The 26,952-nt window shown below is 41.4% G+C and overlaps 1 protein-coding gene across 1 annotated transcript; it reads left to right on the top strand.

The window, feature by feature from the left end:
• Window positions 1-251: 251 nt before the first annotated feature.
• Window positions 252-14,706, top strand: soul4 (heme-binding protein soul4). Its single transcript, XM_034004067.2, has 6 exons — window positions 252-467; window positions 4,443-4,627; window positions 5,545-5,630; window positions 9,612-9,753; window positions 10,370-10,553; window positions 11,110-14,706. The coding sequence occupies exons 2-6, from the start codon at window positions 4,465-4,467 to the stop codon at window positions 11,282-11,284; spliced, it is 750 nt and encodes a 249-aa protein (XP_033859958.1). The 5' UTR covers window positions 252-467; window positions 4,443-4,464; the 3' UTR covers window positions 11,285-14,706.
• Window positions 14,707-26,952: the final 12,246 nt, after the last annotated feature.

The raw sequence follows: 26,952 nt of genomic DNA, 5'->3' as shown, positions 1-26,952 counted from the left end.
TACAATGTAACACTAAGCCCTTGGGTACTGGCAAGTAGCTAGCCGCATATTCTTGAAAATTAATTCGAATTTAGAATAATTTAGAGCTGTTTTTCGAAGCCGGTTTATTTGGCTTTTTATGTGACCTTATCCCCCCTAAATATCTCTTAGTTTACCAAATAAATATATAAATACTGTAAGGAAATAAATAAATATGCATGAAAAAATACTTCCACACTTAACTGTAGCTACAGATGGTCCTTCTGATTACTATGTTCCACCCATCGTCACGTGGTCAGGATTGTTGTAGACCGGGTTCCTTACAGAGCTGCTTCGACGCCGCGCAGTTCAACTGGGACTTGCAGCTTTAGTTTTGTATCCCTGGCTTGCTGTGCTTCACTTGTCAGTTTGCTGTGGATTTTGAACGTGTGGTTGACTGGAGGGAATCAATTCGCACCAGCGAGGAGAGTTACTGCAACGCGATAAATGTAATTATTTCTGTATTATGTTTTTTTTGTGAATGAACACGTAGCTTATACATATAGTATGTGCCCCGCCGGCCTGAATTTGCCTTTACTAGATTTATCTGCAAGACAGTAACAGTCACGTGACTTCGCGTTTGTAAATACAAACATATGCTTTGCTTTGTTATGATTGTAAATGAAGTTTTGTGGACAAACCAGATAACTGAAATGGCATATAATACATTAAATGTTTTTTTTTTTTAGTTTTCACAGTCGAGGAAATGTATGATGATACCAGTGTATGCAAAGCTATACTGTTTCTTTAAATTCAGGATTGCGTGTGTTGTTTCTGTGTCTGTGTGCACTGACCTACTTTCAAGTTGATACGGATTCTAAAGGTTTGGGGTGGGAGTTGAAAGCTGAAAAAAGAAATGGCATACAATTTCTGAAATGCATTTAAACTTGCCTGTATTTTAAGTTGTTTTTCTGTTTGAGGGTGTCTGTAGTTCTATAATGAGTAGTGATATCACAATACGACCCATATCACAATATGCAGGTCGCTATACAACATGTTTCTCACAAAACATGCGATGGTACTGATGGGCTACTTGTTTGATGCATAGTAAGATCAAATGATCATTTAATGATGGACTGTTTTGTTAAAAGATAAAAATGAAATCATATGGGGAGAGTATGTATTCATACCAACTAGAAAACACAATGATCTTCATTCAAGAAGCACTTGGTGAATTGCAATGAGCTGTGCTGTGCTTCTGTTCTGGTCTTGTATCATGATACAAACCATACATACCTCTATAACTATGTGATATGTCATTTAAAGAAAGTTGGTGCAGGTTCAACAGGTTAATATTGAGTCCTCCATGCAACCCTTGAACTTCTACAGATATCCAACCCTTCTAAATGGCCACTTCAACGACCTTATGTCATTTCAGGTGTGTTGAGAGAGCTTCAATCCCCATTTATATTTTAGCCTGAAAGGAGGCCAAGCCTACCTGGGTGCTTTAGATGCATAAAAAGGAAGAATATCTAGGTCTGCATTACTGAGATGCTCTATTGCTATGGTAACTGTGTTCTCCGCTTGCAGTTTTGTCGTTTAGTGTTTCTAGCAGGCAGGTGACACTTGAGCTCTGCTGCTGATTACTAAAATCACAGTTACCCCCCACCCCCTTTCCAGGGATTAGCTTGCCTTCCCAGGTCCTCTCAAAAATGATATTTTCTAATTAGGGCTGTCAAGCGGTTTACAACAAAGTTAATCATGATTTCATATTTAAATGATACAATTACTGCATCCATCGCATTTAAGTTTGTTTCACTACTGATAATATTATTATTATTAGTAGTAGTCGTAGTAGTATCCCAAAAACAATCCAGCATAAAAAACCTGTTTTCCTATTTCTGGATTATCTTTATAGTTTATTTATTTACAATCCAGCATTGTTGTTGAATTGTTTGAACTAACTGCTAAATCACAACGGAGTCAGTTTATTACTAATCTTAATGCATTTACAATTATCAGTTTCCTTTACTCATAAACTAATGTTTTTCATTGCCATTTAAATAATAATAATAATACTTTTAAATTGTTTTTTATTAATAACTTGAAATTGCCTAAATAAAACAAAACATTCACCGAGTAATGGTTTATATCCTCCATAGTTGTAAATAATATTGTTTAAAAATAAATGTGGTTATTGAAATAAAACAAAGCTACAATGTTAATGGGTCTGCAGTCGGTAGCTATCCAACAGCACTGGTTATACTTATAGTATCATACTTGGCTTGATTCATGGGTTTGCAGTGATTCTGGCTTTCTAAAACAGTACTCTGTCGAATCAGGCAGGTTTCATTTGTTGTTGTATTGTTGTTGCCTGTAGCAGAAAAACTACCAGAAGTGTATTTTGAGATGTGAAAGCATGTTTAGCATGCAGGTGCTACAGCAGACTAGATGCACTTCTGTGATACTGGAACTCACTTTGACAGTAGATACAAGTAAACCCTCTTTCTAGCCAATGAACTGTCAGAAAGTTTTAAAAAAATAAACGTCCCATTCACAAGTCCTTCAGTTTGAGTGCTTTGCTACAAAGGGGGTCATTTTTGTACAGGGCTAGTTTTATTCTAAGTGCAGATGCAACACAGCCTGCGCTGCGACTGACTTACGACCAGTTCTAAAAATGCAATTTTCAATAGGAAAATGCAGTCATAAGCCTGCGACTCTGCATAGTAAATTAGTATTTAAATAGCCTCAGTAAGTACACACATGCCCACTCGCCCAGGGTTGCGCTGGAAAAGTTTGAAAGACAAACAATGGCTCAGATGGGTTGCCCTAAAAAAAGAAAAGCAAACTTCACTGTGGAAGAGACACACATCATTTTGGAAGAAGGCCCAAGTACATTGTAAAGCAGAAAAAAAGAAGACCTGGCAAACAGTAGTTAATAAAGTTACTGTTGTGTCGAAGGCTTCAAGAGATATTGCAGACATCAGAAAAAGGTATTATGATGTTAAAGCCCTTGCTAAAAACAAAATAAAAACTAAAATAAAATAAAAACTATGAGGGGCATTGGAAGGCAGCCTCCCACAAAAAACAATTAACCAGTGCTGAAGAACGGGTGTCCATAATTATTAATCCACATCTGATCGGGGGAGTCGGTGGCCATGATATTTTAGGACTCAATGAAGCGGAGTCTAATGTTCTGCAGCCAGGAACATCTGCAGGTTACATGGGCACTTTAGCCGAACCCCAGCTGGCAGTGTTGCTTGCAGCAGACATTGGAAAAATGATGTATTTATTTGCCCTCTTAACCAAAGCAGCTGTTAACGGATTTTAAATTTAGGCCCGAGCAGACCTCTAGCTCCTGGCGGTTGCACTCTGTAGATCGTCCTTTAACTCTAAACGTAGATCTGATATAGCCTGTTTATTATTATTATTATTATTATTATTATTATTATTATTATTATTATTCAGCATTTAGCAGACGCTTTTATCCAAAGCGACTTACAGATACTAGGAGGTGAACTATGCATTAACAACTACTGCTGCTGCTGTAGAGTCACTTAAAATAGGACCACAGTTTTACGTCTCATCCGAAGGACGGGTTTATCAAACCGGTGTCTCTGTAAGACATGTTCATCTGACTGGTCAAGAAAAGTCACTGCAGTCCTATATACTCTTTTTGCAGGGTAACTCCTCCTTCTCCTTCCCCTTCACATTTCACACAAACCTGGCTATTCTTAATTTAAAAAAAAAAAAAAAAAACCTTTACAGCTCATTGCAAGAACTGTGACTCATTTAGCACAACTAAGTCAAAAGAGACGCAACACGATGACATGCGATCATTCTACTGATTGAAAATTGCAGGTAAACTGGGAGGTGGGTTAAAAAAAGAAGGAAACTCCCACAAAGTTCCGACCAAACCTTCCGTCGACGCAAGGCTAGTTTTTCAGTGCAACTCTGATATTGAAAATGGGACGCAGCTGCAACTCTGTCCTTGCACCCCAAAAAAATCTTGCAAGCCCCGCTGCGCCATCGCATCTCTTGAAAATGGGGTCCATAATGTTCTGTGACTCATTTTATATTCAAACAACTACACTCATTCAGTACTGGCAAGCACTAAAATGATGCTGCAGAAAATGAATTATGGGACAAGACAGGAGTGCGATTAACGTGCGTTAAAAAAAAAGATCTCCCAAAAAATGAACGCATTAATCGCAGAAGTTAACTGCGATTAATTGACAGCCCTATTTCTAATTAAATAAAGCTATCTGAGGACAGTCCAGATGGTGTCCTGTATCCAATTATCTAAGTGGGCATCTTCAGCCTGATGGTAGGGGTTGACTTTACAAGCCATATTAACAGCAAAGCCGCTCTGGATTGTAACGTTCCCTGCAGGGTCTTGCATCTTCGTTGTTATAAAGGCTAAAGTATTCTGTACGCAATGCTTTCCTTTCTTTTGGCAGACCTTGTTTCTGTGTGTTTTGCAGATTTGCTCTCTTGTTGCTCAGGATGGCTCGCATCACATTTGAGGATCTCGCCGCCATGGATGATGAACTTCTGGATGAAAATGTCGCAGAGGATAATCCTGAACCAATGAACGAGGAGGAAGAGGAGAGGCTGTTGGCTCATTGGCAGGCGGTAGCCAGCACACACCATGTGGTCGTTCCACAAGGTACGGGCAAAAAGTTAGAACCAAGTGCTGAGAATTGGTTAATAAAATTGGCAATGTAGCTGAATGTTTTTGGTACTTTCAATCAAAAAAACAATAAACGATTCTTAAGTCCTGAATTGAACACTTTTATTAGGTGCTTGTGTGTCAACACTGGAGGTGTAGTAAAAAAAAAAAAAAAAAAACACAACAATATCAACAGTTATTATATATATTTGAACCCCAATGATACCGTTTTCCATATATCCATTTTATTTAATGTAAAGAGGTGCCATTCCCCTTCCATGGTGCCGCTGAAGATGCTTTTTGTTTAATTTGACATTTACTGTGATTTAAAAAGGCATATTAGAAGCAAAGTCCAGTTCCTACTGCTGCTCCAGTACAGTAAAGGAGGAAAAAAGGAAAGAGATCTGAACCCTCTGAAACCAGTTGCAGTAGATGTTTGTGACCTAATTTTTTTTTTTTTCGTTTTAACACACGTGGGATAATAGCACAGCAACCTTTACAGTTGGTTTAATGGCAAGACAGATTTTTTTTTATATGTATTCATTTAACAACCCCTTTCAGTTTTCTTTTTTGATTTCTGGTGCACCGTTTTCAGTTGAATGCTGGGTTCTTTTCACCTATGTAATGTGCGAGTGATAAAAGCTTTATTACTATGGTGACACATTACCAGACAAAAGGCAGGTTACGTACTGTAGGTTTTTTGTTCCTTATGAGAGTGGCTAAGAGGTTTTTTGCACCACAAAAAATGTCTTTCCAAGCAAAGGTTAGAGCCCAGAGTTAGCAGCCCAACTGAGGCTAGCAGACGCCACAAGAGCACTTAAAAAGTTACAGCGTTCTAGTATGCATGTCTTTCCTTGGATACCATGTATTTTTAGACTCATTTATTCTGTTGTGTGCATGTATTTATTTACCAGAAATGGCAGCACCGATTCAGCAAATGGCAAGACAGACTCAAGAGCGACAACCAGTGCCCTTTGTCCCACTATCTTGTCATGAAAAGGTACGTTATTTCTTTTTTCTTCTCAGTTATTTAACTACAGTCAGGGCCCAGACTATGACTAAAATGGTCGCCAATGCAACTAGAAAACAATGTTGACAGCAGTTTTTTAAATTTTTTTTATTTTTTTTTATTTTTTTTGCTGCATCTCCCTTTAAAAACCTGTGTCAATATTTATGAATGCGCTATGACATTGGTCTGTAAGGAAAAAAGGTAGGTTTTTCGAAAACCAGATACCATTTAATGTCCCGTCTGGGCAGTTTTGTCTTGGTCCGGTAGCATTAAGTGTAAATATGAAAGGTTGCACAATGAGGGGGCTCCCGAGTGGCGCATCCAGTAAAGGCACCCCGCCTTTACTGGATGGATTAAGGCTGGGGCGATGCCTAATTTTTCACTATCGATTATATATCGTTCTCCAAAAAAGCTGATGCATCGATTCATCAGCGTTATGAAAGGGTAACAAAAACAAGCAGTAATACATGTGGAGCTGTGGATTACTGTGTAACATTGCAAGTAACGCTTTCAAAACTATTATACATATTAAATTGATTACATCAGTTTATGCATATATAGTAGTAATTAAATATATTAAATTATTATTTTTTTTTTACCTTATTCGTGTTGATTTCTACCAGTTTGGGGTCAAAGCAAAATCCCCAAAAGTTGTTTAAATCCGTAACAAGTCACAATAACAACCAATCAAGAGAAAAAAAACTAATTTAAAAAAAGTTGTCACTGTCCACAGCAGTAACAGGTAACAAGAGTGTTGTCCATGGCTTATATTTGAATTGTGTTAAGGAACATGGTAGTATCCACACTTAGTTTTAATTAAGCGATGACTGGTACTTACTTACAATCTGCCCAACATTACTGAATACCTGCTCACTAGGGACTGACGCTGCTGGGATGCTTAATACTTCTGACCACAATTTTTGGAATGATTTTGGTTGTTTTTCTTAATTTTTACTCGGGGGTAGTTCAAATGAATAAATGCAGCTTTTGTTTGAAGTTAGGCTGCCATCTACCGAGGTCGATTTTACGCAGAATTGTACGTTAGATAAGCAGGACATTGTAATAAAACGCAAAACAATAACAACAGTGCATTTCTGAAATGCAGATGTAAAAGACAATATTTCCCCTTTTCATCCCTATCCAATAATTTTGTTTATATTATGAAGTAGTTTTATGCAATGCAAAATGGTTCCACTGCTCCCTGCATCCTCTTTTAAAAAAGGTCTCCGTATCCCATATAGCACCGCACATGTCCCTGGTATTAGAGTGACTCAGTATTCTGTATCAGAGCATCTTACCTGTTGACACTCTGAGGCAAGTAAAACACATGCTCAAAAATCATGGTTTTAAGACCATGGATGAGGCCTGCAGGGTTTTTATTGAGAACTATTCCGACATCTTTCCTGCTTTCGCAAAACTTGCAGCAATTGCAATTACGATACCTGTATGTTGTGTACCAGCAGAACTGGGTTCTAGCTGTCAGAACAGAGTACAGACCAGGAAACACTCTTGTTTATGGGAGGATCATCTAAAACTTATGACAATTTCAATGGAAGCGCCTGAGAATTATTAAGACTTTGATTTGGAAAGAGCACCAGTCATTTTGGACTTGGGTGCTAAAAGGAAAATTTAAAGAACCTTTAAACAGCAAAACTGTAAATAGTTATGATGTTGACAGCTACCCGCAGAGACATTGGTACATGTTCTACAACACTGATTTTTATGTCGTGATTAGGGGATTTTCAAAAGAAAATGTTTCATGGTAAGCTTGTCTTTATGTCTCTTTCTACTACCATTATTTATACTGTGTACTGTTTTGCATGTTAACTATGTTGATGCAATATGTAAAAACGCAGATGTTATGGTTGAAAACGCAGATTTTGAGATGGTGTGCTTTTTACAAATGTACATTTTTATAGGCTAGTGCGACCGCTGCATCTCATTAAATGGTCACGCAAATTAGTTGCGTTACCGGAGTATCCCAAACATTACTTTCTTTACTTTTCTTTCTTGCCTTCTTACCTTAGAAAATAATTGCCAAACATCAGAAGGTTACAGGTGTGTGCCGTGCAGAATGGATACAAAACAGACAGACAATGATTTCCAGGTGCAAGGTTGTTTATTGATTTATACAATGTCCAGAGCCTTAGGGAAACACCTGTAAATAATAAATGATGGAAGTGATACAACGGCGTGTATCACTTCGTTTGTAATCCTCGGGTTTGACCCGAAACCATAAAACACAGTCCAGGTTCTTTCCTCACCCACACGCAACACAGCACACAAACACAGTGTTTATTTTAGTGAAAAGTACGTTTGTGAAACAGGGAAGTGCTGGTGTCCGGGTTTGTTGCTGGCCTGCAGCTGCAGCTCCGGATAGTGTTAGTAGTCTTTAGAAACAAAAAACAAACAGTTTTTACTAGACAGAACAAACAAACACAACACTTCTAGGTTGTTCTAACCATTTACAAAGGAACTTGCACTACGACCCCTATTTATACCCTTGCTCGTGACCCCTAGGTTAACGAGCGCATCCATCCTCCAATCCTCGGATGCCACGCCGTTTCCCGTCCGAGTCATTGAGTTTGGGTACCGTAGCTCCTTCAGGAGTCTGAGGATAATTTAATTGCACGGGCAAGTTACCTGGTTAGATGATCAGCTTATAATATCTCTTGATCTAAAATAAATACCGCGAGAGCTGCAACTCCATGTGTCTCTCGCGTGCAAGCCATACCCGACCTAACCCGAGTGTTGCCTGACAATTTCAGACCTGAAACCCGTTCGGATCTGGGTCCGGTCTCGGGTCCTTAGGTCCAGGTAGACCCATGCAGACCTCTACACTGAGGTGGCTGCATGGTGGGCCCGCAGAGTGAAAAGAAGCGGACGGCTGACGGCACACATTTCAGAAGATGCGTTTGTCCATCTACATCTCTCCCAAGTCGCAGGGGTCGCAGCGTTGAACCGGGTTGAAATAAAAAATAATTGGACATTTCAAATTGGGGAGAAAATATGAAAAATAATTGCCGATTCCAAATGTATAAATGTGGCTTTCAGATTGTGGCAATGAAAAGGAATGGTTTGGAAATATCTAATATATGATACTGTGTTTATTGTGGTGTATTTAATATTATAACAGAACGAAGTCACTGAAACTTAAACTTGTTTTTTACTGCAACAATAAATGGTTACATATACAGTAAAAAACATAAGATCTGGCTGTGTTACATGCTCTCAGACCAGGACTGCACTAACTAGAACTGAGCATGCCAGCTGCAGCGTGTTATTCCCAGTATTACAACTGTACACAATTAAAGGTGCCATCACCAATTCCATACACAACACTTGCAAAATATCTAAAATATAAAATGCTGAGTTCATTGCTGTCATCAGCTGCATAGACTAACCATTCAGCAGAATGAGTTCAGACATGAAGTTACTGTTTTAGTATCACTTTAGTGTCTTGCATGTTGTATTTTAAGCAGTTGGATATGGTAGCAACCAACTTGCTCCTCAAGTGGCTTGGATGTTCCTCTCTCTGGGTAACCTGCATGCACAATGCAAATGATTTATTCAGTCTTATAGCTAAATATGATTTTAGTTCAGGCACCCATCAAGAGCTGGGTTGACCAGTTTCTGTTACGTGACTGAGTCTGAGTTCTGTGACTTTAAGAGTTGAGAGGTACCTGTGAGATTCTCCAGTATGACTACAGAAACATGACTGCTTGTAGTCCATGCACTTACCTTAATCGTGTTTGGCATCATGTTTGTCTTTAAATTTAAAGTGAGTTCCGATTTGTATTCTATGGAGTCCAGTGGAACCAAAATTGCAGGTTCCCTGTCGCATAAGGAGTATATTTGTGCTCCGTAGCCGAATGAGGATTGCAATTGTACCTTGCTACCCGATAAAAAACTAAAGAAGGTGTTTTTTTTTAGCAGAGGGAGCCATTTGTTTAACATTCTTGTTATTTTCAGAACAAGGAAATTTTGTATGAGGAGAGAGTGTACCCAGCTGGGAAATGGGCATATGTCATCAAGGGTGAAGACTTGTACGAGCAGAGCATTTCCATGGCGTTCATGAAACTGATGCGTTACATCTGCAATGAAAACTCTGCAGGTATGGTGTGATGGGGTACCCCCCACCCCTGGGTGTATTTTGGGTTATTTGGTATATTTGGGTTGTGTAGCACAGGTGATTTAAAATGTATGGTGGTATGTGGGCACGGGGAAGTCATAATTATTTCACGTGCAGACTGTGACGGGATTCAAGTGAATCAGCAATCAAGTCCCGGCATAGCTGTAGGTAAAAGCAGCACGATTGTCTCACTCAGGTTTGCATGTACAGAGAGGAGTTATGGGAGAAATAAAAGAAAGACACAATTGCTACGCGGGCTGAGTCTGCAGCAGCACAATACTTGTTTGGGGTTTGTGTAAACTGTTTTGTTTGTCTATTTATTTTGTCCATCGTGACGTTTTGTGTGTTCTCTGTTTTGTTAGTTTAAACCTTTTTATTTATAATAAACTTCACTCACCCCAGCACTGTGTCTGTCTACTTCCTGGTCTGACGTCACCACAAAGCCTATCCATGACATATGGTTTCAAGGTGCTATATGTGTACTGTGTGGTGCCGCCTCAATATTGGTTTTTTAATGTAATGTAAATACATGCAGTTTCTAGAATGGCCGTGCCACGTTGTGACAATAATCTACACGAGATTCCTCCTGTTCCACCAGGTTGCTACTTAGGTATGACCGTGCCTATTCTTAATGAGATCCAGATGGCAAAGGATGAGAAAAGCTTTGTCCGGGACGTCCTGACGGCATATTACTTACCGGCAGAGTTCCAGGACAAACCGCCTGAGCCCACCGACCCAGATATTCAGATCGTACAGAGGGAGACCGTCCGAGTCATCACCAGGTGAGGCTGGAGCAGCAGGACTCAAAGCAAAAACTCCTAATATTTTACCTATTCTTCCAATTTCCATTTCATTCTGATAAGAGGTCACCTCGATTACTGTAGTACGTCTAAAAGAAGAAAAATAGATTCATGTGAACTAAGGTTTCCAAAACTCACATTCAGGCTCCCCTAGAATCGAACCAGCAACCTGGACACGAGTCAGAGGGAGGGGTGTGAAGTTCCCACCATGCACTTTAAATCAGTCCACTTCTAAAACAGTTTTTGTAGTTTTTGTAGTTTGTTTTCCTTTTTGGTGTAAACTTGATGGGAGCTGCTTTTTGAATACATTTGTAAAACATATGTTAGATATTGTAATCCAGTTTTAGCTTAAATGTAATTTCGATATATTAAAACCCTTGTTTAACTGTTTCAGAATAGGTTACAAATTTATGAACCATTTACTATGGAGTCCTGTGGAACCACAGTTATGGGTGCCTATTGCAGCAGGATAAATTAAAAATAGGGTCAGTGGCTTTTTCACGGTTTTTGCATTTATGTTTTTGTTTTAATTCTGCAGGGTATTTTATGGTACGACCACAGAGGAGACTATAATGCGACAGATCAGTTTGCTGTGGGAGTTGCTGGGATCCACAGACGACTTCCTCAGAGAAACCTACATGGTGGCCGTGTATGAAAACCCGGGAGTTCCGCGCAGGAGGAATGAGATCTGGTTCATCCGCCGTGAGCCATAAGCACTCTGACCCTTTGGTCTCTGGCAGCACAGCATGCACAGCATAGGTCAACCCACCTCCCTCCCGTCTGTATCGGATTGTAAATACCATGACTTCTATTAACTGTTTCTATAGTTACAACAATAGAGAATTACCCTGTTGTTGTTTTTTTGCAGTGTGCTCCAGCTGTCCTTCAAAGCTTGACATCCATCTTGAGTTTCTGAGTGTTTCCACTTTCTTAAGTGTCCTGTTAATTCTCTACCGAGTACTGCACAGTCAAGATTTTACTGCATATGGTGGGTTGTGATAAGGGCAGCATGGTTGACTTTAGCCCTTTGTGTCTGTACACTGGCCAGTCCGAACGTGTGTGGGTGCATTGTCAGGCTGCTACACTGCTTTACATGCGTGCCTCAGCATTTTCCCATGAGCTCTATCCACATTTTTCAATCTACAGTAAATAAATGTCATTATTTTTAAAACCATACAGAGCTCTACACCTTTATGTTAACTTAACAACAGACACTAACTTTTCAATCAAAGAATTTGAAGCCAAAGGGATTCATTAACAGGTATTTTGAGAGACATGCCTGAGCTTGTTACCTGGACTATATTAAAAAAAAAACTAAAAAAAAAAACTCAAGGAGTATGTTAGAAATGTTTTGTAAAAGACTGTTTATTGTAAATTAAATTACATTTACAAAATCTTTTTGAACTGTTTTAAAAAAGTTTAGAAGTTTATTCTAATTTGTTTTTCTAATCAATACACCGTTTAACCTAAAATAATGTTTATAAACACCCTTCAAAAAGCAGACCTTGAAAAAACATTCCTTAAACAGTCCCTGAAGTTTTGTGAACAGGGCCCACTGTATGTTATAAAAAGTTTACAACAGTAAAAGCAGAGAAAAGTAATAAAGCATGGTAAAGCATAGGTAAGCATTGTAAAGTATATTAATAAAAATGGCATAGTTATAACCATTGTAAAAAAATGTATTATAAAACTGCAAAAGTACAGTGGTATACTTTTGCAAGGATAACGTTGACTATAAAATCCAAGGTACGTTCAATGCCTTTCATATTTCTTGCAGTGGTGAATGGTCAGCAACTGTTCCTTATATCACTTTGAACAATAAGTAGCCAATCTTAAATTTGTATTTTAAAGATGTTTTTTAGATTTCCAGTCTGCTATTTCACCTGCTAATCATGTCCTGTCAGGTGATTTTTGGACAGTGTTGTTTCTAGCAATTTGCAACTTTTAATCATTTTAAAACCAGCTTTATAAATAAAATAGTGCAAACTATAAACCGGAGGAAAAGGTAACCCTAAATCTGCCCCTACACCTTTTCAGCCAAACAATCATGCAATCCTCAAATACATGTACCAGAGTCAGTGCTGGACCCTACGCTGAGTGAAGCCTTTGGATATTTAAAACAGACAATGAAGCTGTGGTCATTTTAGTGTTACTGAGCTGCCGTCGTTTTATTAAAATGTCATGTCTGTAGATTTAAAATCAACTGTCATTTTTGAAATGCCTTCATTTGCACGAAGTAGAACTTGACACTCGGTACTTTTAAGCCTATTTACTTTTATTTTTAATGCAATATCAATATCAAAACTGTACAGTTAAGTTTTGAAAATGCAGTATTAAAGCAGGATAAATTCACTGAGATGAAGCATCCAGAGAGGCTCTGCACACATTTTTAGGGGTGAGGGTTTTGATGTCAAGGGAGGGGTGTAACCGGGATTGAGTCACTAGTATTCAGAGCAGGCAAAACCTTGTGTTAGTGGCTCATGTACATTGCCTAATTGTCTTGTGATATTTTTTTTTAGTGACAGCCACATTATTATTATTTGTTTATTTAGCAGACACCTTTATCCAAGGCGACTTACAGCTGCCAGGATGTATGAACTATGCATTAACTGCAGAGTCACGTACAACGTCTCACCTGCAAGACAGAGCACAAGGAGGTTAAGTGACTTGCTCAGGGTCAGTGAGTGAGCTGGGATTTGAACCGGGGACCTCCTGATTAAGAGCCCTTTTCTTTAACCACTGGACCACAAAGCCTTTTCCAGTCCTAGCTACCATTCAGTGTGTTTTCTCTGTGTACCGTATTTTATTTTAGTATACATGGAGCTTGGGGTATAGGCTAAGTCAGTGCTGCCCAAACACGGTCCTGGAGAGCCCCTATGCAGTAAGTTTTGTAGGTCACCCTAAATCGCTAATTTATAAAGACTGGGAACACATGGAAGTTATTGATCAATTAAGCAAATAACTTGTTCAATTAAGGGAACTCTGGTCATTGGGCCAGTTTACATGCTGGGAAAATGACATGACTTGTTTACTGTCATGACTTATTTAAGGTGGTACGGTCTGGATTAGAGTTTTAGTTAGTTTTGGTTTATGTTTAGTTTATGTTTGAATACAAATGTAATACATTAAATAAAAATCAAATACAACATGAAGTTTCAAAGCAGGAATTGTTAAATTAAACAAACCAAAACTATCTAAAATTATAATTCAGCTGTACCACCTTAAATAAGTCATGACAGGAGACAGAGAAGTCATTACATTTTCCCCAGCATGTAATCCAGGCCATTGAGGGCTGAAAAGAGTAGTTCATTTTTTGTACCAAATGATCTCTAAATTGCTTCATTTAATAAATCACCTGCTTAATTGATCACAATGAAATCGTTCCAGGTGTTAAGAAATTGATGATTAAAGGTTACCTATAAAACCTGATGGATAGGGGCTCTCCAGGACCAGGTTTGGGCAGCACTGGCCTAAGTTGTTAGATGCATTAAAATACACATGGTATAACATCACTTTGTAGTACTACTGTATTCATCTTATTATTAAGGGAACTATCATAGGGGGTATATATATATATATATATATATATATATATATATATATATATATATATATATATATATATATATATATATATATATATATATATTGAGGACCAAACTAATATTTCCATTTTAAACTTTTGGAAGTCTTTGCGTGAATGAAAAGGAAAAAAAAAACACCTTGCACTAAAAGTACTCAAAATAACTAAACAGACCTCAGTGAAGTAATCATGAAAATCTTTATTGACAATCAGTATCTTCAGGATGTTTTTGTGTTAATATTGTGTTTGAAAGTTGAATGTCTTGTGTTTTAAAGTTGCCCTGTGGAATAAACAAGGTGCTGCTTGAACAGTTTCTTAAGATGTGTTTTCACTTACCTGTATCTTGCATTTCTAGCAGGCATGCCTATGGGAGTGGTTCAGTGCACATTTCCAGCTAGATGAACTCCTCCTGTCTATAGATAGCACGCGATAGTAATCAAAACCTGCTGGGCAAGAGCTACAGCTAGAGGCTCATTTGCATTATAATGCTATGGGTTGTGTCAATGTATTCTCATATGAATGTGGTAAATAAAGTAGATTTCATTCAGTCAATTCTGGTATTTATGAATGTGTTTATTTTCACGTCTGTGTTGAAGTTTATTTTAAGCCTAAAAGCTGTAAGTATATGAAGTAATACAACAGAAGCGATACTAAGCTGTATGATCACACAGATAGGCTCTAGCACTTATATGTGATTTAAGCACTTGGGCTAGTATGGGGAACTATATGTATATGAAAAATCTATTTTAAATCCATCTACAAGGTTGCTGTATTTGCACCTGTGACTATTGCTTAGTTATTTAGAATAGATAGAGTTTTAATTGTAATTACTGCAGCATAATTGTAACATGTCTCTCAAAGGCACGTTTTCACAGAGGAATATAATAATGTTAAGTGTAAAAGTAGCAAAACTACTCAATAATTGAACTGCTCCTTTCTGCAACTATTGTATTATTTTAATTCCTCTTCGAAAATTGGTTTGCACTTCCTTTAAAAAAGGGCCCTTGTTCATTTCAGGATTAAAGAAACACAAAAGTAAATAATCTGGCCTCTGTGAAGTGTGAATTCTACTTAAGGTCAAACTGAACTTTGTATGTAGTGTAACTTGATGTTGTATTACATTATGAACATCACTGAATAGAAGTTGGGCTATTTACTGTTTCTGAATGCTTTAAAGACCTACCTCTAAACTATCAACACATATAAGGAGGTTATGAGGTTGGAGACTAAACACCAATGACAAACAAAAGTTATTGTCACAGCACTGGAACTAGGTTGGAACAGTTGCCATATGATTGGCCCAACATTGACACCACTTTGCCAGTAGAAGCCACGTTTTCCCTCGTTCTTTACTGTACATTAAGGAAGCACAGTGCCCCAATCTGTCAAACTGATATCACAAAACTAGAAAGAAGGTTTCAGCTAACCGAGGGGTTAACTAGCTATTAATTATCTTATTACCCCTCGGCCATAGTCTGCACGAGTTTAATAAGGATGCGCGACTGTCAGCTAGTTAAACAATCAGTAGCTGATCAGCCACGCGTCCTCACAAGGTTTTAAAATACAAAATACAAAACAATAACACATAATGGCGGCGACTTTTGGTCCGCACCACAAATAATAAAAATACAAATAATAATAAACAGCGCACATATACTGTATATAGGGGAGGGAAACTCCGCCACAGTGTTTTATTTCTGTTTTGGAAATAAGAAGCATGTTTTGTGCAAACTTTTCAATGGCGCAGAAACTAAGGACATCTGTCCCATTCTCTCCAGCATTCCATTACCAGAATAGGTTTCTGTGTGCAATGCAGTAAGAAATTCTGGCTGCCACCTGCTGTTTATCCTATGTACTACATGTAAAAGCAATACTACATTTCCAACAGCATGCCCTCTGTCTCCCACAACAATTATAGAATGGCTTACAGTTCTTATCCAGCATTGCGTGACACAGGTGTATACTAAGCTATAAATGTAGCTATGAGCCTTCAAACATTATGAGGTAAATCAGTTTAAGAAGATAGGTGAAAGTTGCTGTAAGTGAACATCAATGTTCTTTTCCAGATAGTTTACTTGGACAGAAACTTCTTTACAAAAGCACTGAACTTTCAAAGTAAAGCACGAATATACCATACACGGGCCTACATCGAAGTTGTTTCAAATATAAGTTATTATATAACATACAATGTAGTTATTATATAACATACAATGGAGGCAATGGAGGAAGTGCCTTCTCAAAATTTAAGTGAAAAAAGAATATATATATATATATACAGTGCCGTGAAAAAGTATTTGCCCCTTGTCTGATTTTCTGCATTTTTGTACATTTTTCACATTGTATTTGGTCAGATTTTTTTGTGGGTTGTAGTAGTATATAGAGGGAGTCTGAGAGAAAAAATTACACCAAAGTTTGGTGCTTCTTTCATTTGTTTTGTGTGCAAGGTAATTGAACATGCAATCTTCATGTGAGAAAAAGTTATTTTCCAGGGATCTGCAGGCCTCTCACACCTCGGCTAAGGTCAGCGTTCATGACTCCACCATCAGAAAGACACTGGGCAAAAATGAGATTCATGGCAGAGTAGCAAGGCGGAAACCATTGCTCACTAAGAAGAAAATGAATGCTCGTCTCAAGTTTGCCAAAAAGCACCTGGATGATCCTCAAGAGTTCTGGAACAATGTTCTATGGACAGATGAGTCAAAAGTGGAACTTTTTGGCCGACATGGGCCCAGTTATGTCTGGCGAAAACCAAACACTGCATTCCACAGTAAGAACCTCATACCAACAGTCAAGCGTGGTGGTGGTAGTGTCATGGTTTGGGGATGCTTTGCTGCATCAGGACCTGGACGCCTTGCCATCATTGAAGGAACTATGAATTCTGCTCTGTATCAGAGAATTCTACAGTTTTGGAATGGCCTAGTCAAAGTCCAGACCTAAACCCCATAGATGTTGTAGCACGACCTGAAACGAGCAGTTCATGCTCGAAAACCCACAAATGTCACTGAGTTGAAGCAGTTCTGCATGGAGGAGTGGGCCAAAATTCCTCCACGGCGCTGTGAGAGACTAATCAGTAACTACAGTAAGCGTTTGGTTGCAGTTATTGCTGCTAAAGGTGGCGTAACCAGTTATTGAGTCTAAGGGAGCGATTACTTTTTCACACGGGGGCATTGGGTGTTGCATAACTTTCTTTAATAAATGAATGAAATATGTATCACATTTTTGTGTTATTTGTTCACTCAGGGTCCATTTGATCTAATATTAGGTTTTGCTTGAAGATCTGATAACATTCAGTGTCAAAAATATGCAGGGGGCAAATATTTTTTCATGGCACTATATATATATACTGTATATGTATATAATTGTGTAGCATTATAATATAATAATGTTCAATGAAACAAAAAATGTCAAGAATGCAAGAAAAAATTACATTATATTAAGAGCAGTTCTGGCTCCTCAGAGGAGGCAAGCCTCCGTTTTAACTCCTATCTGCTATTAACCACAGTACGAGCAGTAGCAGATCATGTGATTTAAGCACAGGTTTTAATTGGAGGAGCCCAGAGGTTTTTTTCATCAGAGGCAAGCCACCTTTAAAACTCCTATCTGCTATAACCACACACAGTAATGGCAAATGACATAGTCTGATCCCTGGTTTTAATTGGAGGAGGACCTCAAACCCTCCCGCCCCCTGCTGGAAGGGTGATGAATGGTGATTTTGAGAACTCCATTATAACGGTAGGAAATTAAAAAAAAAAAACATATGGGACGGTAAACAAAAAATAAACAGTGACACTGCTCGATAGCGTGGAAAATCCCATGAGTCTTTAGTCCCCATTAAAGTTAATCGAATCCAGCGTTGTTGACACGAGTGGATTCCGAGAGTTGTAGTTTTCCTGTGCATTTCTGCCAATTGGAAATACCTTTCAGCTTGCGGACACTGCACGGCTGTATGCGCGTTGCATTGTGACAACAGTAGCGTCAAACAGTAGCGTCAGTAAAGTGAGATCTATTTTCAAAGTTTCATATTATGATACCACTTTCTTTCTCTGGTAACAAATCTAGTTGTTGGTTTAGCTTTTTTTCTCTGTTAGTTTGATGGAAGTCGCATTTATATTTGCCTTTTTCTGCCTTAACAACTTTATGTAGAAAATGTTGTAAGCAAAGTATGTTAGTGACGTGGTCTTGAAATCGAAGTGCTATATATTTATATTGTATACAGTGCCTTTTTAAGCATACGCTGGCAGTGTGTAACAGTTAAGTATATTAGAATAAACTATGATGGACTGTTGTTTTCTTTTCTCTGTTGGGTAGTGGTGGAAATGCGTTTAAAAGCCAAATTGGCTGCACTTGTAGATCTCTTAATCTACCCCGATGCACTGGACTTACCTGACCTAAGCACCACGTTACTGGATCCTCAGCTGATGCACTATCCTTGACCTGTTGCACTACTAATATGTCATTGTAGATATAACTTGTTGCAATCCTCTTGTTGCATCCTAGGTCATATTGTATTTTAGTAATATTATTTGCACTTACTGTAAACTATACTGCATTTAAATATTAATCTTGCATCTTAACCCTGTACAGTACTGACCTGTGACACCTGTAAGTCACCTTGGATAAAGGTGTCTGCCAAATAAATAATAATAATAATAATAATAATAATAATAATAATAATAATAAAAATAATAATAATAATAATATGCAAAGTGTTGTCAGTCAGAATACAATAATAAGACTATACTGCTACTAGGGTCTTAAAGGGACCCCAAGCCCTCTGCCTTTTTTCTGCCCCTCCATTTTCTTTGGCCACCAGTCGCCACTGATACTATATTTATAGCATATTACCATGATTTTCATTACATGAGAGTAGCTGTTATTTACTTCATGCTGATATTCGACTCTGCTTTTGCCAAGATAAAATTAGATTGTAGTTGTACTATATGAATCTTTAGTGCTTGTCCTCCACTACGTAACGTGGATTTCCTATTGGCCTGGTGTTGATGACTGAAGTGTAATGATGTGGCTACAGGGATCAAGCAAAGTGTGGCCTTCCTAGCGCCTCAGCATGGCAGCGGTCTGGATTGGGCTGGGAAGGGCACTTCACAGGGGTCATCAGGTGAGCACCTCCCGTCTCCTGTGTTTTGTTGACTAGCCCAGGACACCTCAGGAAGGCTCAACAGTGATGCTGGTGTCTTCACACCACTCTCCTAAGTCCTCCACCCAACCCAACCCAGCCCAGTTTACTTGCTTTAGCCATCCATTTCTTTTTACTGATGTTAACTTCCTCTATTACCTCTCTCTTTGAGGTCCTTAATCAGCTTCTTTCCTCCTCAGCCAGAGCCAATTGCTACTTCTCTCTACCTCCTCGGATAGCGCCTTCACTATACGACTCCTTCTTTGGTATTTACATATCCGCTCTCTTATTACATGAATCTTGCTCAGACTACAGTTATTACTAAAGTTATTGTAATGAATGCCGCTAGTTATCAATACCCTTGTTTCAATCTGGAACCATTGTTTGTTTAAAAAACATTCCAGTGCACATCACTTTAAACATTGTGTAGCTATAGTAACTAGTATAGTCTATGTTCATTGCTAGCAAAAAAAGAAAAAAAAGAGAACTGATTAAAACAAAAACCTGGACTTCAGACACGTCTCATTCATTTGGATTTAGACCAGGGGTGTCTAAAGTTGGTTCTTCCACTCCTGGTCTTAGTTACCTGTTACCTTAATTACCAGCGTAATTTTTAGCAGTCAAAATGACAATTCAATCCAATCGCACTCATTTGGATGTTCTGAACTTTGACAGTGCAAGTAAAATTAAAATGTGTGTCAGGATACTTCCATTTTTGCAGTCTAGTTGTTATGTACCAGTATTAAAAAAATAATGAATTTCTATGAGCATTTTTGTGTGTCACACACATTCAGCTGTAATTATTAGTTATTAGTTAGTGTAAGTAAATCGTAAAACAAACAAGCATAAAGAGTCATTGTAACAGGGCGAGCAGCCCTGTACAGGGTTTGTTTATTTTAGAACGGGTTTCCCCCTCTGCCCCCGTGTTATTTTGTATTGTTGTTGTTATTATTATTATTGTCGTTATGATTTAGTTGTATTTATATGACGGCGAAGCGCCGGTTGTTTTGTTGTATTTATTTAAAAATGTATTTACGGCGTAGCCGTGTTTTGTTTTAAAAAAAAACCTCGTGGAAATGCGTGACTGTCAGCTGGCGATTATTGAATTAGCTGGCAGTCACGCATAGTAATGCTACCTGTGCAGACTGTGGCCGAGGGGTAATGAGAGAATTGATGGCCAGTTAACCCCTCGACCAGGATATAAAAGACCTGCTGTTTTAGCTGCAGGTGTGGGTGTATGAGGAGCGAGAGTAGAGAGCGAGGGGCGGGAAAAACATAAATTAAAAAGATACAGGAACAGTGAAGGCTACAGCCCAGCCTGACCTGTATTACTTATTGTATTTTGTGTTCGAGACTTGTTTTGTTTACATATTTATTTTCGCTCTGTGAGCAAGTTTCTTTTTGTTTAAACCTTTGATTTATTTTTAATTTGCTTAATAAAAACGGCAGCCAGCCGCGTCTTTCTTATTTTAACTGCAGTCCCTGGTGTCAGTATTTTTCCCTTCCTGCTTCTGGCCTGATGTCAGACGACTCAGCCACCCTGTCACACGTGGTGGCAGGGGTGGGATTGCAGCGCCTCCTGGACGCAGGCAGAAGAGGATACTGCAGTTTTTGTTTTGTTTTTTTTTTCTCGTTTTTGCTATTTTTCTATTTCGTTTTTCTTTATTACTTGTGGAGAAAGGAGAGTGAGGAAGGAGAATGGGAGGAAGAAGGAGGAAGAGCTGCAGACAGCAGAAGCTGCAACAACAGCAACAGCAACAGCAGGCACAGGAGGAGATCAGCTGGGAAGCCCTCCTCCAGAGCATAAGTAAGATGTACTGTTGCTGCATCTGTGGGGAGCGGGGGCATTTTCCAGTTAATTGCCCCCTCCCTGAAGAGTGGGATTACAGCTGCTGGAGGGGAGACAAGTGGGAGGAGCCCGAACGTCCTGCACCTGAAAGGGAGGAGCCCGAATGTCCTGTGCCTAAAAGGGAGGAGCCTGAACGTCCTGCGCCTGAGTGGGAGGAGCCTGAACGTCCTGCGCCTGAGTGGGAGGAGCCTGAACGTCCTGCGCCTGAGTGGGAGGAGCCTGAACGTCCTGTGCCTGAGTGGGAGGAGCCTGAACGTCCTGCGCCTGAGTGGGAGGAGCCTGAACGTCCTGCGCCTGAGTGGGAGGAGCCTGAACGTCCTGCGCCTGAGTGGGAGGAGCCTGAACGTCCTGCGCCTGAGTGGGAGGAGCCTGAACGTCCTGCGCCTGAGTGGGAGGAGCCTGAACGTCCTGCGCCTGAGTGGGAGGAGCCTGAACGTCCTGCGCCTGAGTGGGAGGAGCCTGAACGTCCTGCGCCTGAGTGGGAGGAGCCCGAACGTCCTGCGCTTGAAAGGGAGGAGCCCGAACGTCCTGCGCCTGAAAGGGAGGAGCCCGAACGTCCTGCGCCTGAGTGGGAGGAGCCCGAACGTCCACAGCCCAAGAGGGGGGAGTCGGTGCGTCCACAGCCCAGGTACCTGCCAGCAGAGGGAGAATACCTGCTGGTTCCACTTCCACCTCCGTGGGAGGACTGTGTGTCGCTCCCACCTCTGCCAGCAGAGGGAGAGTTCCTGCTGGTTCCGCCTCCGCCTCCGTGGGAGGACTGTGTGTCTCTCCCACCTCCGCCAGCAGAGGGAGAATACCTGCTGGCGCCACCTCCGTGGGAGGACTGTGTGTTGCTCCCACCTCCGCCAGCAGAGGGAGAGTACCTGCTGGTCCCACCTCCACCAGCAGAGGGAGAATACCTGCTGGTTCCACCTCCACTGCCGTGGGAGGACTGGGTGTCGCTCCCACCTCCACCAGCAGAGGGAGCATGCCTGTTGGTTCCGCCGCCTTCGCAGCCAGAAGGGGAGGAGCCCCTGCCGCCTTCGCAGCCAGATAGGGAGGAGCCCCTGCCGCCTTCGCCAGGAGCAGAGCAGCAGGAGCTGCCTCTGCCTCCACCACCACCCGAGGGAGAGGAGCAGGAGCTGCCTCTCCCTTCACGACAGGATGGACCGGAACAGGAGGCTGGCGGTCTGCAGCCGCCCTTGCATAGGCTGCTGAGCCGAGCAAGGGGGAAAACCGCCGGGTCGCAACGGCTGAGAAGAGGGCCAACACCAGCACCACCGCTGGTCCTGGCTCCCCTCCTGCAATCGCCTCCCGAGGGTCCGCTGCCGTCGTCGCCTCCTGAGGGACCATTGCCGCCCTGTCATGCATCGCCTGGGGATGCCAGTTCGCCATTGCCTGGGGATGCCAGCCTCGCACCGCTCAGGGATGCCAGCCTCGCACCACCCAGGGATGCCAGCCTCGCACGGCCCAAGGATGCCAGCCTCGCACGGCCCAAGGATGCCAGCCTCGCACCGCCCAAGGATGCCAGCCTCGCACCGCCCAGGGATGCCACGCCCGCTCCGCTCAGGGATGCCACGCCTGGATCGCCTGGGGCTGCCTGTTGCTCCGCATCGCCTGGGGCTGTCTGTTGCACCGCATCGCTTGGGGCTGCTTCCTGCTCCGCATCGCCTGGGGCTGCTTGTTGCTCCGCACAGGGTACAGGGTACGAGGGAGAAGTGGAGCTCCCGCTGCCGCCTCCATGGCCAGGGGCTCCCCTCCCGAGTCGCCTCCCGAGGGTCCGCCGCTGCTGCCGTCGCCTCCCGAGGGTCCGCCGCTGCTGCCGTCGCCTGCCGAGGGCCTGCCGCTGCTGCCGTCGCCTGGGGTCGCCGAGGGTCCTGCTTTGCCTGGGGTCGCTGAGGGTCTTGCTTCGCCTGGGGTCGCCGAGGGTCTTTCTTCACCTGGGGTCGCCGGGGGCTCTGCTTCGCCTGGGGTCGCTACACTGTGGCTGGAGCCCCATGAAGGGGAGCTGCCGGCCATGAAGAAAGGGGGGGAGGTCAGGAGACCAGCTCCCCCAGCCGCATTTTCGCAGCAGGAAACACTGTGGCCAGAGCCCCACGGAGGGGAGCTGCCGGCTATGAAGAGGAGGGGGGAGGTCAGGAGACCAGCTTCCCCCGCAGCAGTTTCGCTGCAGGAAACACTGTGGCTGGAGCCCCATGAAGGGGAGCGGCCGGCCATGAAGAAAGGGTGGGAGGTCAGGAGACCAGCTCCCCCAGCCGCACTTTCGCGGCAGGAGAAACTGTGGTCAGAGCCCCGCAAAGGGGAGCTGCTGGCCACGAAGAAGGGGGGGGAGGTCAGGAGACCAGCTCCCCCAGCCGCACTTTCGCGGCCGGAGATCATGTGGTTGGAGCCCCATGGAGGGGAGCTGCCGGCCATGAAGGTGGGGGAGGTCAGGAAACCAGCTCCCCCAGCCGCACTTTCGCAGCAGGATAGTGTGTGGCGGGAGCCCCGGAAGAGGGAGCTGCCAGCCACGAAGAAGTGGGGGGTGGAGGACATTCCACCATGGCCACCCCCAGAAACACCTTGCTTCCCCCTCTTCCAGGACTTTGAGACTGAGGGGGGAGGTGGCCGTTGGGGCCAAGTGTGCGTTGCACAAGGGGGGGGGGGGGGGGGGGGGGGAATATGTAACAGGGCGAGCAGCCCTGTACAGGGTTTGTTTATTTTAGAACGGGTTTCCCCCTCCGCCCCCGTGTTATTTTGTATTGTTGTTATTATTATTATTGTCGTTATGATTTAGTTGTATTTATATGACGGCGAAGCGCCGGTTGTTTTGTTGTATTTATTTAAAAATGTATTTACGGCGTAGCCGTGTTTTGTTTTAAAAAAAAAAAAAAAAAAAAAACCTTGTGGAAATGCGTGACTGTCAGCTAGCGATTATTGAATTAGCTGGCAGTCATGCATAGTAATGCTACCTGTGCAGACTGTGGCCGAGGGGTAATGAGAGAATTTATGGCCAGTTAACCCCTCGGCCAGGATATAAAAGACCTGCTGTTTTAGCTGCAGGTGTGGGTGTATGAGGAGTGGGTGTATGAGGAGCGAGAGTAGAGAGCGAGGAGCGGGAAAAACATAAATTAAAAAGATACAGGAACAGTGAAGGCTACAGCCCAGCCTGACCTGTATCACTTATTGTATTTTGTGTTCGAGACTTGTTTTGTTTACATATTTATTTTCGCTCTGTGAGCAAGTTTCTTTTAGTTTAAACCTTTTGATTTATTTTTGATTTGCTTAATAAAAACGGCAGCCAGCCGCATCTTTCTTATTTTAACTGCAGTCCCTGGTGTCAGTATTTTTCCCTTCCTGCTTGTGGCCTGACGTCAGACGACTCAGCCACCCTGTCACAGTCATACAAGGACATCAGCCTTAATCCCAGACAGTCTGGATTGTATTGTAACTTGGCGTAACTGTAGATTCAGAAAAAAAAAAAAAAAAACATATTCCCATATTGCTTCTCAAAAAGATCCTGCATCTTAAATTCGAGCACAGTATAGTGATGCTTGTATTAAAATCGCCAGCAAAAAGACGTGACTACCCGAGTACACAAACAGCAACGTGACTTACTGCTCAGAAAACGTCACAGCCCGATCGCGAATCATTCATGACAGACAGGCAGCCATTTTCAAAGAAACATTGTTAGCTTCCTGAGGAATTCCAAGAGAAGCTTTTACAATTTCAGCGTTTATATCAGGGAGGATCGGAAATGCTGATCAGACCCCCATATTTTTCGACATGCCAAGCAATACCACTGTTCACAAATTGGGAGAAAAACAGGTGTGAGTAATCTCCATATGCGTATGTTATGTTCTTTTGTTAGTTGGTATTGTGCATACTGTTCTGACTGTTGTGTTTGCAATGCGGTCAATGCTATTGTAGTTGCAGGGTTACATGTTTCCTGATGTTGTGGAGTGTTGTGTTGTGTTGTGTCGTGCTTGCTGTTGCCGGGATGCGTGATGCCATAAGTGAGTGGCGTATGTACAACAGAGACACCGTCTTAAGTACTGTAGTACGCAGCACAATAAACAAGCTCTGTGATTAATCTACAACAACACTGTTTCGTGTCAGTTTTGTACGATACAATAGCGTAATTGAGTTTGTATCTTTGTAAATGCATATTTATTTGATGATTTGTTTTTTCCTCAAATTGAGGAAGGTAAATTTGGACTGTCTTAAATTCGAGGGCATCTTAAATTTGAAGGAATACGGTAATTAATCTGTCTTGGCAGTGCACTATTTTCCTCTTATGCAGACAGAACGTTTCCAGCAATCAGTGGTTCTTGGGAGAGTGCTGTGTAAAAATATTGTAATGACCCTGGGTCTGCTGTAACCACATTCTGGAAGGTTCTGTGACTCAGAGTTAAAGGTTCCACTGCAGCAGGTGTTCAGGGACGTCAGAGACTGGAGAATACACCTTATTCACACCAGACTCAAAACGAGGCTTGGAGTGCAGCTGCTAGGTTCCGGTCGCTGATGTCTCCAACTACCGTGGGGAGAAGTTATGGCGTTGCACTGTTGCGTTCCGTTTTGTGGTTCAAATTTAAGAAATAATCCGTTGAAAAATATATCATTTCATCGATTTCCTAAACAAGAAAAAATTAGGAAGGAATGGGTACATAAAATAAGAAGAGACATTGGTCCTAATTTTCAGGTAAGTAAGTATAAACCATTTTACCATCGTGATAAACCTTGCTAGCTGATTAGCTCAGTAATTAGTAGGCCTAATGTTCTTAATACAGGACGCTATGTAGTTTATGACAAATAATTTGTAAATTGGTAATGTTTTGTAAATCTAAATGTGTATGGGTAGTAAATTATACTTTTATGGAAATTCTGTAACTTAGTGGATCTACCGTAACTTTTGAGTTCAGTACTATTTAAACTGTAGGCCTACTGTAAGTTGCTCTACCAGAGTACTTTCTTTTTTTCCACAGAAAACTATTTTAATACTTAATTGTTGCTTGATTTATTTAACGGTAAACTCATGTACTAGATTACAGCTAACACCAGAGTGTGCAGTAAACACTTCAGTCCTGTGAGTTTCCTGAAGACTCTAACTGGAAAACATACACTAATCGCGGGGACGGTGCCAACGATTTTCCAGTGGACTTCTGAAAACCGTCCGAGGCCCCTCTTAAGGAGACATCGTTCTAGGTAAATGTTTATCGTGTATAACATTGTCTTAAATGTGTAATACTGTACATGTGATGCCATATAAATATGTAAAAGTCAAATCATCACACTACCAACCAAAATGCATTATCAACATAATAGTTGTTCTTTCAGCATCTGTATTTAAACAATAATGAACATTACTGTGACACTTCAACTTTTTGTAATCAAAATGCACTGCAAATGTAACAGTTGAAGCTTAACAAAAATGGGTGAAATTGATACATTTCATTCCTTTCAAAATTCCAATTCTGTAGCTGTGATATTTTTCAATTCCATTTCCAGAATTAAATTGGAATTGACCCCAACAGTGCAGTTGATTTACAGTAACCTGGGCATTCCCATAGTGACCTACATTATCAACCTACCTTGATTTACTTAAGCCATACAGTACATTACAACATTTATATGTTTGTATTGTATTTTACAGAGACAATCTGGATGACAGTGGAAAAGACGGAAGCACACCTTCCTGCTCCAGTGAGCACGATTATGTGAGTGTTCCTACATCTGTCGAGGACCAGTTGAAAGCAGGTCAAGCGGAAATAGAGAGGCTTCAAGCAGAACTGGGGACTTTGCAGGAAAACCGGTTCTTCTTGGGACGGTTTCAGGGCAACCCGCAACTCATACAGTT

The sequence above is a fragment of the Acipenser ruthenus genome, chromosome 5 (genome assembly GCF_902713425.1).
Source record: "Acipenser ruthenus chromosome 5, fAciRut3.2 maternal haplotype, whole genome shotgun sequence".
Lineage (NCBI taxonomy): Eukaryota > Metazoa > Chordata > Actinopteri > Acipenseriformes > Acipenseridae > Acipenser > Acipenser ruthenus.
This window is presented reverse-complemented; position numbering and strand designations above follow the sequence as displayed.

Bases quoted from the DNA above. Each gene is read 5' to 3' on its own strand.
- soul4 (XM_034004067.2), top strand. From the start codon at position 4,465: ATGGCTCGCATCACATTTGAGGATCTCGCCGCCATGGATGATGAACTT. The intron at 5,631-9,611 runs GTACGTTATTTC...TGTTATTTTCAG, and splicing joins CACTATCTTGTCATGAAAAG to AACAAGGAAATTTTGTATGA. The intron at 9,754-10,369 runs GTATGGTGTGAT...CTGTTCCACCAG, and splicing joins CTGCAATGAAAACTCTGCAG to GTTGCTACTTAGGTATGACC.